General features: G+C 38.8%; 2 protein-coding genes across 11 annotated transcripts in view; one reads left to right on the forward strand and one right to left on the reverse strand.

Moving 5' to 3' along the window:
- PPTC7 (protein phosphatase targeting COQ7) overlaps positions 1-12,527 on the forward strand; it is a 61,785-nt gene that overhangs the window by 37,484 nt on the left and 11,774 nt on the right. Inside the window, exons 7-9 of one of the 8 annotated variants that reach the window (XM_067014608.1) lie at positions 1,903-2,031; positions 3,241-3,368; positions 11,941-12,088. The gene's annotated coding sequence lies outside the window, so the exon portion shown is untranslated. Of the gene's footprint in view, positions 1-1,902; positions 2,840-3,240; positions 3,369-7,645; positions 7,884-11,940; positions 12,379-12,527 lie in introns of those variants that run through there. The other 7 variants (XM_067014611.1, XM_067014607.1, XM_067014610.1 and 4 more) reach the window with 7 other exon arrangements.
- The window catches only part of RAD9B (RAD9 checkpoint clamp component B), a 31,707-nt gene continuing 23,202 nt past the window's right edge, over positions 4,023-12,527 (reverse strand). For 2 of the 3 annotated variants that reach the window (XM_067014603.1, XM_067014602.1), the window contains 2 exons: positions 11,846-12,083; positions 4,023-4,043 (listed from right to left, as the gene is read on the reverse strand). In XM_067014603.1, coding sequence (XP_066870704.1) covers positions 4,023-4,043; positions 11,846-12,083 — 259 coding nt within the window. Of the gene's footprint in view, positions 4,044-5,133; positions 5,263-11,845; positions 12,084-12,527 lie in introns of those variants that run through there. The other variant, XM_059039621.2, reaches the window with a different exon arrangement.

The following is a 12,527-nucleotide window of genomic DNA, read 5'->3' on the forward strand; positions in this document are numbered from 1 at the left end:
CACGCTGTACCCCTGGTCTCACTCTCAGACCTGTTGTTAGTAGCCTTGCTGTCTACAGAGCATGTACCAAATTCAGGGAGTCCATGTGGAAAGAACACTGTGGGCAGTGGCACAAGAGTCCACGAGGGAAACTCCTAGTGATGATATGACATTTGCATTTGCCCTACACAGAAATTTAGGGGTTTCTGAATCAAGCTTAATGTTTACAGTTTCCGAATAGCCATCTTGCAATGTATAGTTTCCTTATAAAATTATCCCACATTCAGTTTTTCCATTATCTGCAAGCTCAAACTTATTTTTAAGGTTTGTGTACAAGTCGACTGCTGTAAAGATATATATTTTTGGGTCAGTTTTTTTTCTTCATTAACTTCGTGGTAGAAAAATATATATACTTAGAAATCCTTAAATTAAAGCCATGTTTTATATATGTCAGGTAACATTGGTGTATAGATGAGAATGCAATTAAACCTAATGAGAATCTACTTGAGAATATAGAAAGTCTCTTTCTCTAAAGGAGATACTTACTCCCTGGTTTATTGCATTAAAACTTATGTTTGAGGTTACCTCAACTTGTTTTAAAAGATTTTGTTTTGTGAATTTGTACTGTATATTTGAGTAACTGTCAAGCTTTTGTTTTATTTAAAATTGTTTAACATGTACCATGTACATGTCATTACTATATTTCAATGCATCATGCTTGTAACAGGCATTTCATTTATAATAAGAATGAGTTATTCATTTGTAAGCTGTTCAGTAATTTATCTACTATTCCTAATTGGCATAATGTTAGATATCTATTTTGAATCACCTTTAATTACATGTCAGAATGCCTTAACTACCCTAACTTGACAAAACAGAATTCTTTGGTAGAGGAGATGGGGGGTGGGGTGGGGGGTGGAGAGAGACTCTGTTTAAATAGTGAGAATCCATCGTGCTGTGATAAAACACAGAGGCGTGAGTGGCAAGTGGCGGGGTATTTATTTTGCACAAACTATTTGCAGTCTCTGTGTATTTAAAAAGTAAAGAAAGTTGCGTCCAGAAGGGTTTTGTTGGAAGGAATACATTTACACTTGGGCTGACAACTTCAGTTCTTTTGTTGGGTTTTTAATTATTTCTGGTCAGAGGTATGGAGCCTTATGATCTGGATATATTTTGTATTAATTTTCCAATGCATACATTTAATTCCTGGTAAGAGCAGTGCTGGTCACGTCACTAGCTTTCTCTGCACTCATCTAAACCCATCAAACACAATCTTCGTAAAGGTAGATTGATGGTGTTTTACACGACTCATTTAATCAACTTAGTCTTTTTTGAGAAATGAGCATTAGAAATTGACGATGTATTTGTTCCAGGGATGTTGAAAATAGTGGGACAAGAATTGAGTTTCACAGGGGAACTGACTTTGGACCTGGCCTGTAGATTTGGGAAACAAAATATTTTCTCTTTTTTTCCCCTGCCCTTTTTGTGTTATGCACTTAATTTTATGACTGTGGGGGTCTGTTGGAGTGCTGCTTAACAAGTAACTCTCCTTCCACTGTCAGTGGTCAGAGGCTGTGTAGTACCCATACTGGAATTTTCCATGTCACAGGACCCAGGTCTTTGTGGGGTATGCCTGAGATATACCACTTGGTGGGTCTAATTCTGAACTTGATGTGTTAATTGTATTTTAAATCAAGCAGTATAAACACACGTATTGATACATTTGCCTCACGTAGTGGACTTTTATAACAAGAGAATTTGGATTTCTAATTTACAAATGGCAAATTATTTATCCCTCTCTGGATGCACCAAAGACCAGTAAAGTTTATAGCTTTTCCATCTATATTTATAAAGCAATACTGTATTATAAAAATCAATATTTTTATCACATGCTTGAAATTTTTATTTTGTTCTGTTTTAAAGTGTGCACTCTAAACATATCAGAACCTTATTTCTTCCTGTGAACTTAAGCTGCCTGCGCACAAAAAAGAATTCACCGAATGGATACGCAGTAGAGTCCATAGGCTCCTAAAAACGGAAAGAAGAAATGAGGTGGGGAAAACAAGTTACTTGTCCTGAATTACTGTACTGGCTTGACATGGTTGATGGGTACTAAATCACAAAAGAATCCATTCCAGGTGTGCATGTCTGGGACTTGGGCTGTAACTAGATTAGAAACTAGATTTTGAGCTTTGCATGATGGGCAAGTGTCTTATCCCATCGGTTGCATTCGTTCTGGATAGAATAGTAGCCTTCAGTACCGCCTTCAGTACCACCAACATACCACATCATGTAACAAGGCAGTAATTGTGGGAATTCACTGAGTCAGTTTTGAGCGTTTTGGAGATTGTAAACAAGATTGGCTAGAACTGTAAATGTTTGTACTTCTGATTAAGTTCATGGTTCCTTGTCACCTTATACCAGCTATCTTTGGTAGAAGCTACAGCATCCAATTTTCCTGGAAACTTTCACATTTTTGCATTTAACAAATTTTACAACATCAGAAAACCAAAATCTGCTTATAAAACAAAATGTGAAACAGAAAACATTTGGAGTCTATTGTTTAAAAAAATTAAATTCATTGCAAAATTGAACTTGCTCAACTAAAATTCGACAGTGTCCATGTCAAAATTTTAACTGTAAGCAGGTAGTTTGTGGCAAAGATGGCTAAATAATGAAGCAAGTCTGAATTTGTGTATACTAATGAGCTGCTTTTTTCTGTTGAGACTATCATTATTTGTCTTACCCAAGAGGCAATGACCTGAATTGGATGTCTGAAGTATAACTTATGCAGGAATAGTTCTGTAAATACATTTAAATAAACTGTAAAGATATTTAATAAATATAGTATTTATACTAATCTGTGTACTCCTTTTAATTTGAGTAGTAACAAAATAAGACACTGGCCCTTGACATTGATTTTGTTGGTCCCTATCAGGTCCTCATTTCCAAGCCTCTTAGTCAGTCTAGCAGTGACTCCATACCTTGTAGCTATCATTTCTGTCGTTTACTAGTTTATTCACTAAGGCTCTTTTTCACCAGCTCATTTACTAAGTCAGTTTAGCTTCCTAGAAAATTCATCAAACTGCATTAATAATTGAATATAACATATAGATGGTTTCCCAGCTGAGAAGGCTTTTGCATCTTCTAAATGGCATGTGAAGTCAAACAAAAATCTGGTGTCATTTAAATTGAGCATTCTGTATCCAAATTCTAAAATCCAAACTGTATACAATTTGACAGTGTAACTATCTTTTACAGACCAGTGCTGCATCTAGGTGATTACTGATGATGATAACGATGCCTTCACAGCCTAAACTGCCCTGGCCCATTTCAATGAGAGAACCAGAAACTTCATCCTCAGCAAGGAGACCTACAGTTACTCTCGGGTATAAATGTTCTCCGTGTAGTCATCTGCATTTATTAGGAATATGTGAAATTCAATGTTAGTCGTCAGTGTAAGCAAAAAATACATACATTGTTAGCCTACAGTGTGAAATTATGTGGGCATTGCCAGTTTCCAAAAAAAGCTTGATGAAAGCCCAGTTTCATTCACTGAGGAACATTTGGGGATGAACTTGAGTTGTTATTAGGTTACTGTGGGTGGCTGTGACTCATTACCAAGCTACAAGAGCCAAACTCATTCTGGTTTTAGTTTGAACTCTGTTCACAGTTCTAAAGTTTACTAATCCACTCAGCCACCCCTGTCTTATTAATTCCTCACAAAATCTAAAGCACAATTACTTGCCAGTTAACATTTTCCTTGTGATTTGATGGTTTCACAGGCTTAACAATTACGGTGTTACAAAAGTCTACAGGTTGTAATTGACTCTAAACAGGTTTGGGAGAGGGAGAGGCACACATCATTAGATGTTATATAACAATATTTCTGTGCCAGATTTTTTATTCTGTGCAGGTAAGAAGCTTAAAGAGGCAAAGAACAGAGACATTCATCTTCCACCTCATTCCCCTCCAAACCCAGGCTTTCTTGGCCGTGGAGGCTGCTGTTCTATATCAGATAATACAGAAATATTTTTTTGGCATCACTTCTTTTCTGCATCACACTGCAAAATTTTAAAATCATATTTTTTTACTTAAAATCTTAACAAAATATAACAAGCAATAGACCAAAAAAGTTATGGCATTTTACTATGTCTGAAAGCACCAAAACTCAAATGTTTGCAATCAAACACAGAAGATACCTGAACTCTACAAGCCATATTGATGCACTCTAAATGGCTGCTAAAGAAAGGTTAAATACCTTTATAAAACTGGTAAAGAAAATGCTAGGGCTTCCCTGGTGGCGCAGCGGTTGAGAGTCCGCCTGCCGATGCAGGGGACACGGGTTCGTGCCCCGGTCCAGGAAGATCCCGCATGCTGCTGAGTGGCTGGGCCCGTGAGCCATGGCCGCTGGGCCTGCGCGTCCAGAGCCTGTGCTCCGCAATGGGAGAGGCCACAACAGTGAGAGGCCCGCGTACCACAAAAAAAAAAAAAAAGAAAGAAAGAAAATGCTAAAAACTCTAGTGTGAATGTGCACTGAATTGAAGAATTCTTTTTTATTTTTTTAAGTTTTATTTATTTGGCTGCATTGGGTCTTCATTGCTGCGTGCGGGCTTTCTCTAGTTGCATTGTGCAGGAGCTACTCTTCATTGCGGTGCACGGGCTTCTCATTGTGGTGGCTTCTCTTGTTGCGGGGCATGGGCTCTAGGCACGCAGGCTTCAGTAGTTGTGGCTCATGGGCTCTAGGGTGCAGGCTCAGTAGTTGTGGCACACGGGCTTAGTTGCTCCGCAGCATGTGGGATCTTCCCGGACCAGGGCTTGAACCCGTGTCCCCTGCATTGGCAGGCGGACTCTCAACTACTGCACCACCAGGAAGTCCCTGAATTGAAGAATTCTAACGAGCTTTTTCCCTGCACAGAAAACTCTTCTCCCTCCCAAGAAGCATAATGGATTTAAAGCAGATTACATTTACTTGGCAAGCAGCTATTTCCAGATATGGTTGTTGTATAAGAAGATGTTTAGAAAACCAGCAGCCCATTATCCATTTCAAGGAAATCCAAGACAATATCTTCATAGGCTTAAGTATGAAAATGTGTTTGAAGTGCAAGTGAGCCAGTAAATGGGTGGGGGGGCGAGCTCAGCCATCATTAAGTGTTAGAATGTGGAAAAACTGCCATTATTCACGTCCTCTTCACTGTCACTTGCTGTTGCCAGACTGTGGAAAGGGTGGTTGAAGTGTTCTCGTTGGTCAGAAGAAACTGCTCCAAAGAACATGCAAGAAAACTGGAGGGGAAAAATGTAACTGTACTGTTTATTCAAAGCAAGTTAGTGCTCATCAGATACCCCTTTTCAGAAACTCAGCCAAGGTGGTCTCCCTACCTTTAATAGTGATGGTTCATGAAATACCCAGAACCTTCTTGAGTGGCCCAAAACATCCTAAAATAAAACCCTTCCCTGGACTCCTAAGGCACACAGTGTGGGATCAGTGGTCTGCTTCTGACTACCCTGCCCGAGCCATTGAAACTAACACCAGGGACTTCCCTGGTGGTCCAGTGGCTAGGACTCCGTGCTCCCAGTGTAGGAGGCCCAGGTTCAATCCCTGGTCGGGGAACTGGGTCCCACATGTGGCAAATGCCACTAAAGATCCCACATGCTGCAACAAAGATCCTGCGTCCCGCAACTAAGACCCGGTGCAGCCAAATTAGTTAATTAATTAATTTTAAAAAGAAAGAAAGAAAGAAAAACGAACACCAAGGCTGTGGGAGACAGAGATAAAGGGAGACTCTGTAGGCCATCCTGCTCGACTCCATCCATCTTCTCCCCTTTCCCTCCTGCTGCGACAGAAGCAGCTACTCCTGACTAGAGCCAGTCCTTCTCTCCCTGTCTCTGTCTCCCAGCCCCTCCCATGCCTCTCCTCTACTGGATAAGAATGTCAGCATTTTAAAATAATCAAATGTCTCTCATTAAAATATATAAATAGCCTCATTCCCTTCCTCCCTCCATCCTTATCTCTGCTGTAGAGTTGTCTACACTTGCTTTCTCCATTTTCTCATTCTCTTATTCTGTCCTGTCTAAAAAATCTCCTGACCCTCACACAGAAGCACTTCTCAAGATGGTCACCAAAAATTGCCAGATCCTTAAGCCAATGACCATTTTCAGTCTCCATCCCACTTGATAGTCACTCTGACACTTTCTTCTCAAACCTTCCTCATGCTGCATTCTCCTGGTTGCTCTTAGACTTTTCAGCTGGCTTGCCCTCTTCTACCCAGCCTCTGAGTCAGGGTTTCTCAGCCTTAGCACTACTGACATTTGAGGCCTGATGCTTCCTTGTTGTGAGGGCTGTCCTGCTCATGGGAGGATGTTGAGCAGCATCCCTCACCTCTGCCCACTAGATGCCACTAGCACCCTCCTTCCTGCATTGTGACATCCAGAATTGTCTCCAGACATTGCCCAGCGTCCCCTGGCCCTGGTTAAGAACCACTGCTTTAAATGATGGCAGTACTCTCCCCTGCACCCTCTCCCTAGGAACTTTCATTCATACTGCTGGCAGAAATTACTAGGTTAGTATATGCCAGGGAGTCTCACAGAATTTGAACTTCATAAATCCTACTACCTCCTTGATTTCTGCCACTTAACATGTCCAAAATAGAATTCATGATCTTAGTGAGCATTGAACCTGTTGCTCCAAACCTTGACACCTCCTTTTCCCTTAAGCCCCGTAACCAATCCATCACAGAGTCCTGCGACTTCTGCCTCCTCAATTAGCTGTCTACTTTGGCCACTCCTCTTCCATGCTACTGAATCACTGTCTCTCAGATGCCACAACTGAACTTCCATTCTTGCCTCACTGCATCCCATTCTGCACATAGCAGCTGCAACTAAAGTTACCTTTCAAAAATTCAACTCTGGCAGTCCTTCAAATACTTTAAATGCCACAGTACTTTATATGGCCGTTTACATGGCTGTTTACATCTGGCATGAATCGGCACTCACCAGTTACTCTAGCTTCATTCACCCTGTGCCATCGTTTCACCCTGGCTCTCTGGCCTGCTAACCACACCGGTCATCCTCCAGTTCCTTAAAACCACCACACTCCCTCCATCACAGGGGCTTTTGCACATGCCACACATCCACTCAACTCGCCCCTACTACCTTATCCTTTCCAGTTCAGCTCAAACACCAATTTCAAAGAAGACTTTCTGACCTCCTAGATTAGGTCAGTTCATACCTTAAGTCCTCTCAAAGCACCTTAAACTTTTCCTTTATTGAACTTACCACAGGTTTTTAAAAATATAATATAATATAATATATTAATATATATAATATATAATATATATAATATAATATATAATATATATAATATATAGCTGGTATTATATATATAATTATATATATAATATATATTCTATAATATATATAGAATATATATTATATATATTATTTATAATATATAATATAATATAATCAAATATTTAGTCATGTGACTGTTTAATGTCTATCTCCCTCCTAGTCTATAGTCAAGTTTAGGAACCTTTCTTGTTTATTTTGCATACCAGTGTATACCCCACATCTACAACACAAGGCCCGCAACAAACACCTGTGGGAGCTGCATGGTAGGTAGCGAGAATGAGCAAATGAATGATCCCTGTTCTTGGCTCATCCTCAGACATCAGAAGGTGAAGATGCCCTCTGCATGGGGCAGTTCTGACAGCAGCTGTTGAACCCTTGCTCCAGATGAAACACCCCAAATTAGCTGTGATATAGCCTGTGGTAGGCAGAATGATGGCCTGCCCGCACCCCCAAAGATGTCCACGTCTTAATCCCAGGAGCCTGTGAAAATGTTATATCACGTGGCAAAAGGGAGTTAAGGTAGCAGCTGGAATAAAGTTGCTAATCAGTGACCTGGACTATCCAGCCAGTGGACTCACAAGGATCCTTAAATTTGAAAAGCAGAGAAGAATCAGCATCAGAGTGAAGCAATGTGAAAAGGACTTGACTGGCCATTGCTGGTTTTAAAGCTGGAAGGAAACCACAATCAAAGAACGCAGGTGATCTCAAGAAGATAGGAAAGGCAAGAAAGCAGATTCTTCCCTAGAGTCTCCACAAAGGAACATAGCCTTGCCAACACCTTGATTTTTAGCTCAGTTAGACCCATTTTGGACTTCTGAACTGTAAGATAATGTGTGTTGTCTTAAGCCACTGAATTTGTGGTAGTTTGTTATAGCAGCAATAGGAAACTAATACACTGGCTTTGATTTTAATTGGAGGCATAGTCTCAGTTGCTTCTGAAGAGTCTAGTGTTAACCAAGGTCAAGATCCAAAGGCTGGAATTGACCTAATGATAGCATCTGTGTCTGTTCAATGTATAATATCATGTGCAAATAGCTCTTCATAATGCTTACTGTGCTATATTAAACTAAAAACCTACTAGTTTGGACTTTGAGAGCTGCCCTGAATTTGCCTCTGACTTAAGGTAAATGTCATTTGCTACCCCCTCTTTTCCCTACCTACTCTTTGGCCTTTAAATGTTTCATGGCTGGATGATCAAGCCCTTCCCTGGTATATAACAGTCTTCTAATGGAGAAAGTTTATGAATGGCCACACAACTTGGAATTAGTCCAAGTCCTGTGCCCCGCAACGGAAGAGGCCACAACAGTGAGAGGCCCATGTACCAAAAAAAAAAAAAAAAAAAAAAAAAAAGATAATAATATAGATATTTCCCCCATTTTGGTGCCCCTGAGAGCTGTGTATAACATTGAAAATCCACAATGGAAAAAAATATTGGTCATTTGAATATTAGAATATAGTAATACTCCTCTACAATAGCTTAATTTTGAAAATCCCCTTTCCCAAAGTAGAAAACTACCATATTATTAATTTTTTTAAATAAGGTGAATTAAAATTGATTTCATTTTGGAATTTTGTGATACTACTTGAGGGATTTAAAAAACTTTCTTAGGCTATCCCAAACCGGGGCTGAAGGTTTGCCAACCACTGGCTATGCACTAGGAATACAGAGATGAGTAAGACTCAGGGCTGCCCTTGATGAGCCCACAATCTACCTTGTGGAGTAACAAGCATATTTATTAAATTATTATGTGACATTAATAATGAATAAAACAAACAAAATGATTTGATTAGAATGAGAAGACTTCAAAAAGAGACGTATCACTTGAGCTGGGCTTTGAAGGGTGGGTAGGGGTTTGAACGGTGAAAAAAGGAATACTATCACCCCAGACTGTAGGAGCAACAGTAGGAACAAAAGTAGAACACAAAAGCATTTGCTGAATGTTTCCACTAAGATTAGGAACTAAGCAAGCGTGCCCACTCTCTCCACTGTTAATGTTGTACTAGAGATTATGTACTAATACAACTGAACAAAAGAGTCAGTTGGAAAGATTAAAGAAGAAATGAAACTATCTCTATAAAAATGACATATAGCATGTCTGGAAACCCCGAGACAATCAATGATAAAGCTAATGGAAACAAAATAATTCAGCAGGGTAGTAGGATATAAAATTAACACAAAAAAACAGTAGCCTTCATATACGCAAACAATAGGCAGTCAGAAAACATAATGGTAGAGAAAACTATTCACAATAGCAATATAAAAGGTTAATTACTTAGGAATAAACTTAAATGTGTAAATGTATATGAGAAACATTTTAAGACACTCCTGAGAGACACAAAAGTAGACCTGAACAAGTGTAAATATATTGCCTGTGTTTGGAAAGAATGACTCAACATCATAAAGGTGTCTCTTAACATCCCCAAGTTAACAGAAATTTAAGGAAATCCCAATTTAAAAAATACCACCAGACTTTTTCTGGAGCTAGATAAGTTGATATTAAAGTTCAAGTAAAAAATACACATTCAGGGCTACCCTGGTGGCGCAGTGGTTGAGAATCCGCCTGCCGATGCGGGAGACGTGGGTTCGTGCCCCGGTCCGGGAAGATCCCACATGCCGCGGAGCGGCTGGGCCTGTGAGCCATGGCCGCTGAGCCTGCATGTCCGGAGCCTGTGCTCCGCAATGGGAGTGGCCACGACAGTGAGAGGCCCGCGTACCGCAAAAAAAAAAAAAAAAAATACACATTCAGGAAAAAGTGACCAAATCTACAATGGGATACTAACTCTACCAGACATTAAAACATACTCTGAAGGGCTGGAACTGGACCTCAGGGGAGGAAATGAGAAGATTTTATTAAATACGTCAGGGAAAGTCCCTGAATGTCATTCCAAGGAGTTTAGGTGAAATCCTATGGGAGACGCAGAATGATCCAAGATACAATAAAAGCAGGAGAGTGATGTATAACAATAACTAACATTTAATGAGCACTGACCATGTGCCAGCTCCATGTATTAGCCCAACAATTCAATTGGGTAGCATTATTATTATTCCCATTTTACTAACAGAAAGAAAACTGAAGCAAAGATAAGTAACTTATCCAAGTTACATGGCTAATAAGTGGTAAGCCAGAGATTCCAACCCAGAAACTCTAGAGCCAGTGCTCTGGAGTCCTATACCTCATTGTAAATATAAGGTCTCAAAAGAATCTTTCTGGTACACTGTGGAGGAAACCAGAGTGGAGGAGAATGGAGGCATGGAGGTCAATCGGAAGGCTCACTGTAGTTCATATAGAAGATGATAATGGTCTAAATTATTTACCCATAATGTAATTTCATTTCTGCAGGAGTTAAGGCAAATAATTCCCTTTAAAAATAGACCTTTCTTTTTAGAATTTAGAATTTAAGTGACATGATAGGAAATTTGAAGAAAAGAGTGCTGTAATGGTACTCATGGAGCTTACAGCTCTAAATGTCACTTTCCCTAGTGAGGAAATTGGCAATTTTAGTGAATTTCAGGGAAGTGAAGCAGCAGGAAAATGTGTTCCTGTTGCTGCCTGTGAAAAAGTAAGCACAATATGTGTGACCAAAAATCAGGATGAGGAAAATGTTTCTGTATAATGAAAAGACAGATTTCAGTTTTCACTTTATGGCCAAGCTAGTAATTCACAAGCAGAGAAAATTGCTATAAGTGCCAGGCATATAACAGGTATTCAATAAATACTGTGGCATCAAACTGAATAATAAGTGGAGTTTACTAGCCAATTTTACTACCTAAAAGTCTTCATACAGTGTAAGTAGTGACCTTTAGTAATATTATTTCTCCTTAGAGTTATTCCTAACTCTAAGAAACTCATATTTCCAAACCAATAATAATAACAACAGCAAAACAAGCTTGAATAAAACATTAATATAAACATGTAAAACAGGGACTATCATTATTTGATACTTCTAATAAATTATGTTTATCTTCAGTTCAGTGGATTTCTTAAGGTTTAACACTATAGCATTTTGTGAAGTTTATCATCCATCTAGTAAAATGTTGGTAACATAATAATGTTCTTAACTGGGATACCACTATGAAGTAATTTGTGATGTTTGTTGTTATTAAATTTACATTTGTACTACCATGAATAAAGGATTTCCCAACCAAACTTGAAAAATAAAATTAGAAGGACATGTATTTTAGAAAACAAAGTATATGACTTTAGCATATTATTTGTATTCAAAGATAAGTATGCTATAAGAAATCATAATTTATTTTTTAAAACAAGTGACTCAAATTTCTATTTGAATATACTTTGTTAGAATTACTCAATGAGCAATTTAACTATTTTGTATTGACATTCTGTAAATCAGCCTTTTCTCCATGTCAGACTGGTTTCACTTCTCCCCTATCAAAAAATAATAAAATTAATTTCCCGGATATTGGGGGTGGGCTGAGGCAGGGAGATTGCAAAGGGAGACGGATGATGAGAATTCTTGACTGAGATGCAGTTGAGTCTCAGTGTTTTTCTTTCACCTTCCTGAGATCTGAAGATCCTGGCACTTCCTCCGTGTCACTGACACTGCTTTCTGGTACTTCACTAATGTCTCCGTTTGCTCCTTCTGTTAAAGGGCTGCCACAGTTTTCCAATGAAGAGATGTTCGTGCGAGTCTCAGAATAAAGCCTTTTGGGTACTGCTTTTCTCGAGATATACTCTGCGTCCTTGCTGGTTACGTTTTTACCAGCCTCTGAATTTGAATGTATCGGCTCTGACCTGAGGTATTAATAGAGATTAAATGAATGAACTGTTTACTTTGAAAGATATATTTTTATATAACTAATGGATCAATATGGGACGACAATAACACTGGTTTAGGGAATATACTGAAATAACATTGAACTAATTGTTGAAAGTTAAGATATACATACATGATTATTTAGAAATTATCTTGACAGATTCAAATTTTTCAGTAAAGCAACCCAATGTGTATGAGACAATCTTGTGACACGGTAATGGGGCGAAGTTAGAAAAAAAGTCAAATAAATTACAATATATCTGTATGATAAAATTGTATAGAGTCATTAAAAATCATGTTTCCAAGTTATTATCAGCAATACTGGACAATGTTCACAATATAATATTTTGTGGGAAAAAACAGAATACAAAACTACCTTTGCTATATGACCCAATCTTGTTTTAAAATGCAACTGTATGCAA

Source organism: Kogia breviceps, chromosome 15 (assembly GCF_026419965.1).
Source record: "Kogia breviceps isolate mKogBre1 chromosome 15, mKogBre1 haplotype 1, whole genome shotgun sequence".
In the NCBI taxonomy this organism is placed as follows: Eukaryota; Metazoa; Chordata; class Mammalia; order Artiodactyla; family Physeteridae; genus Kogia; species Kogia breviceps.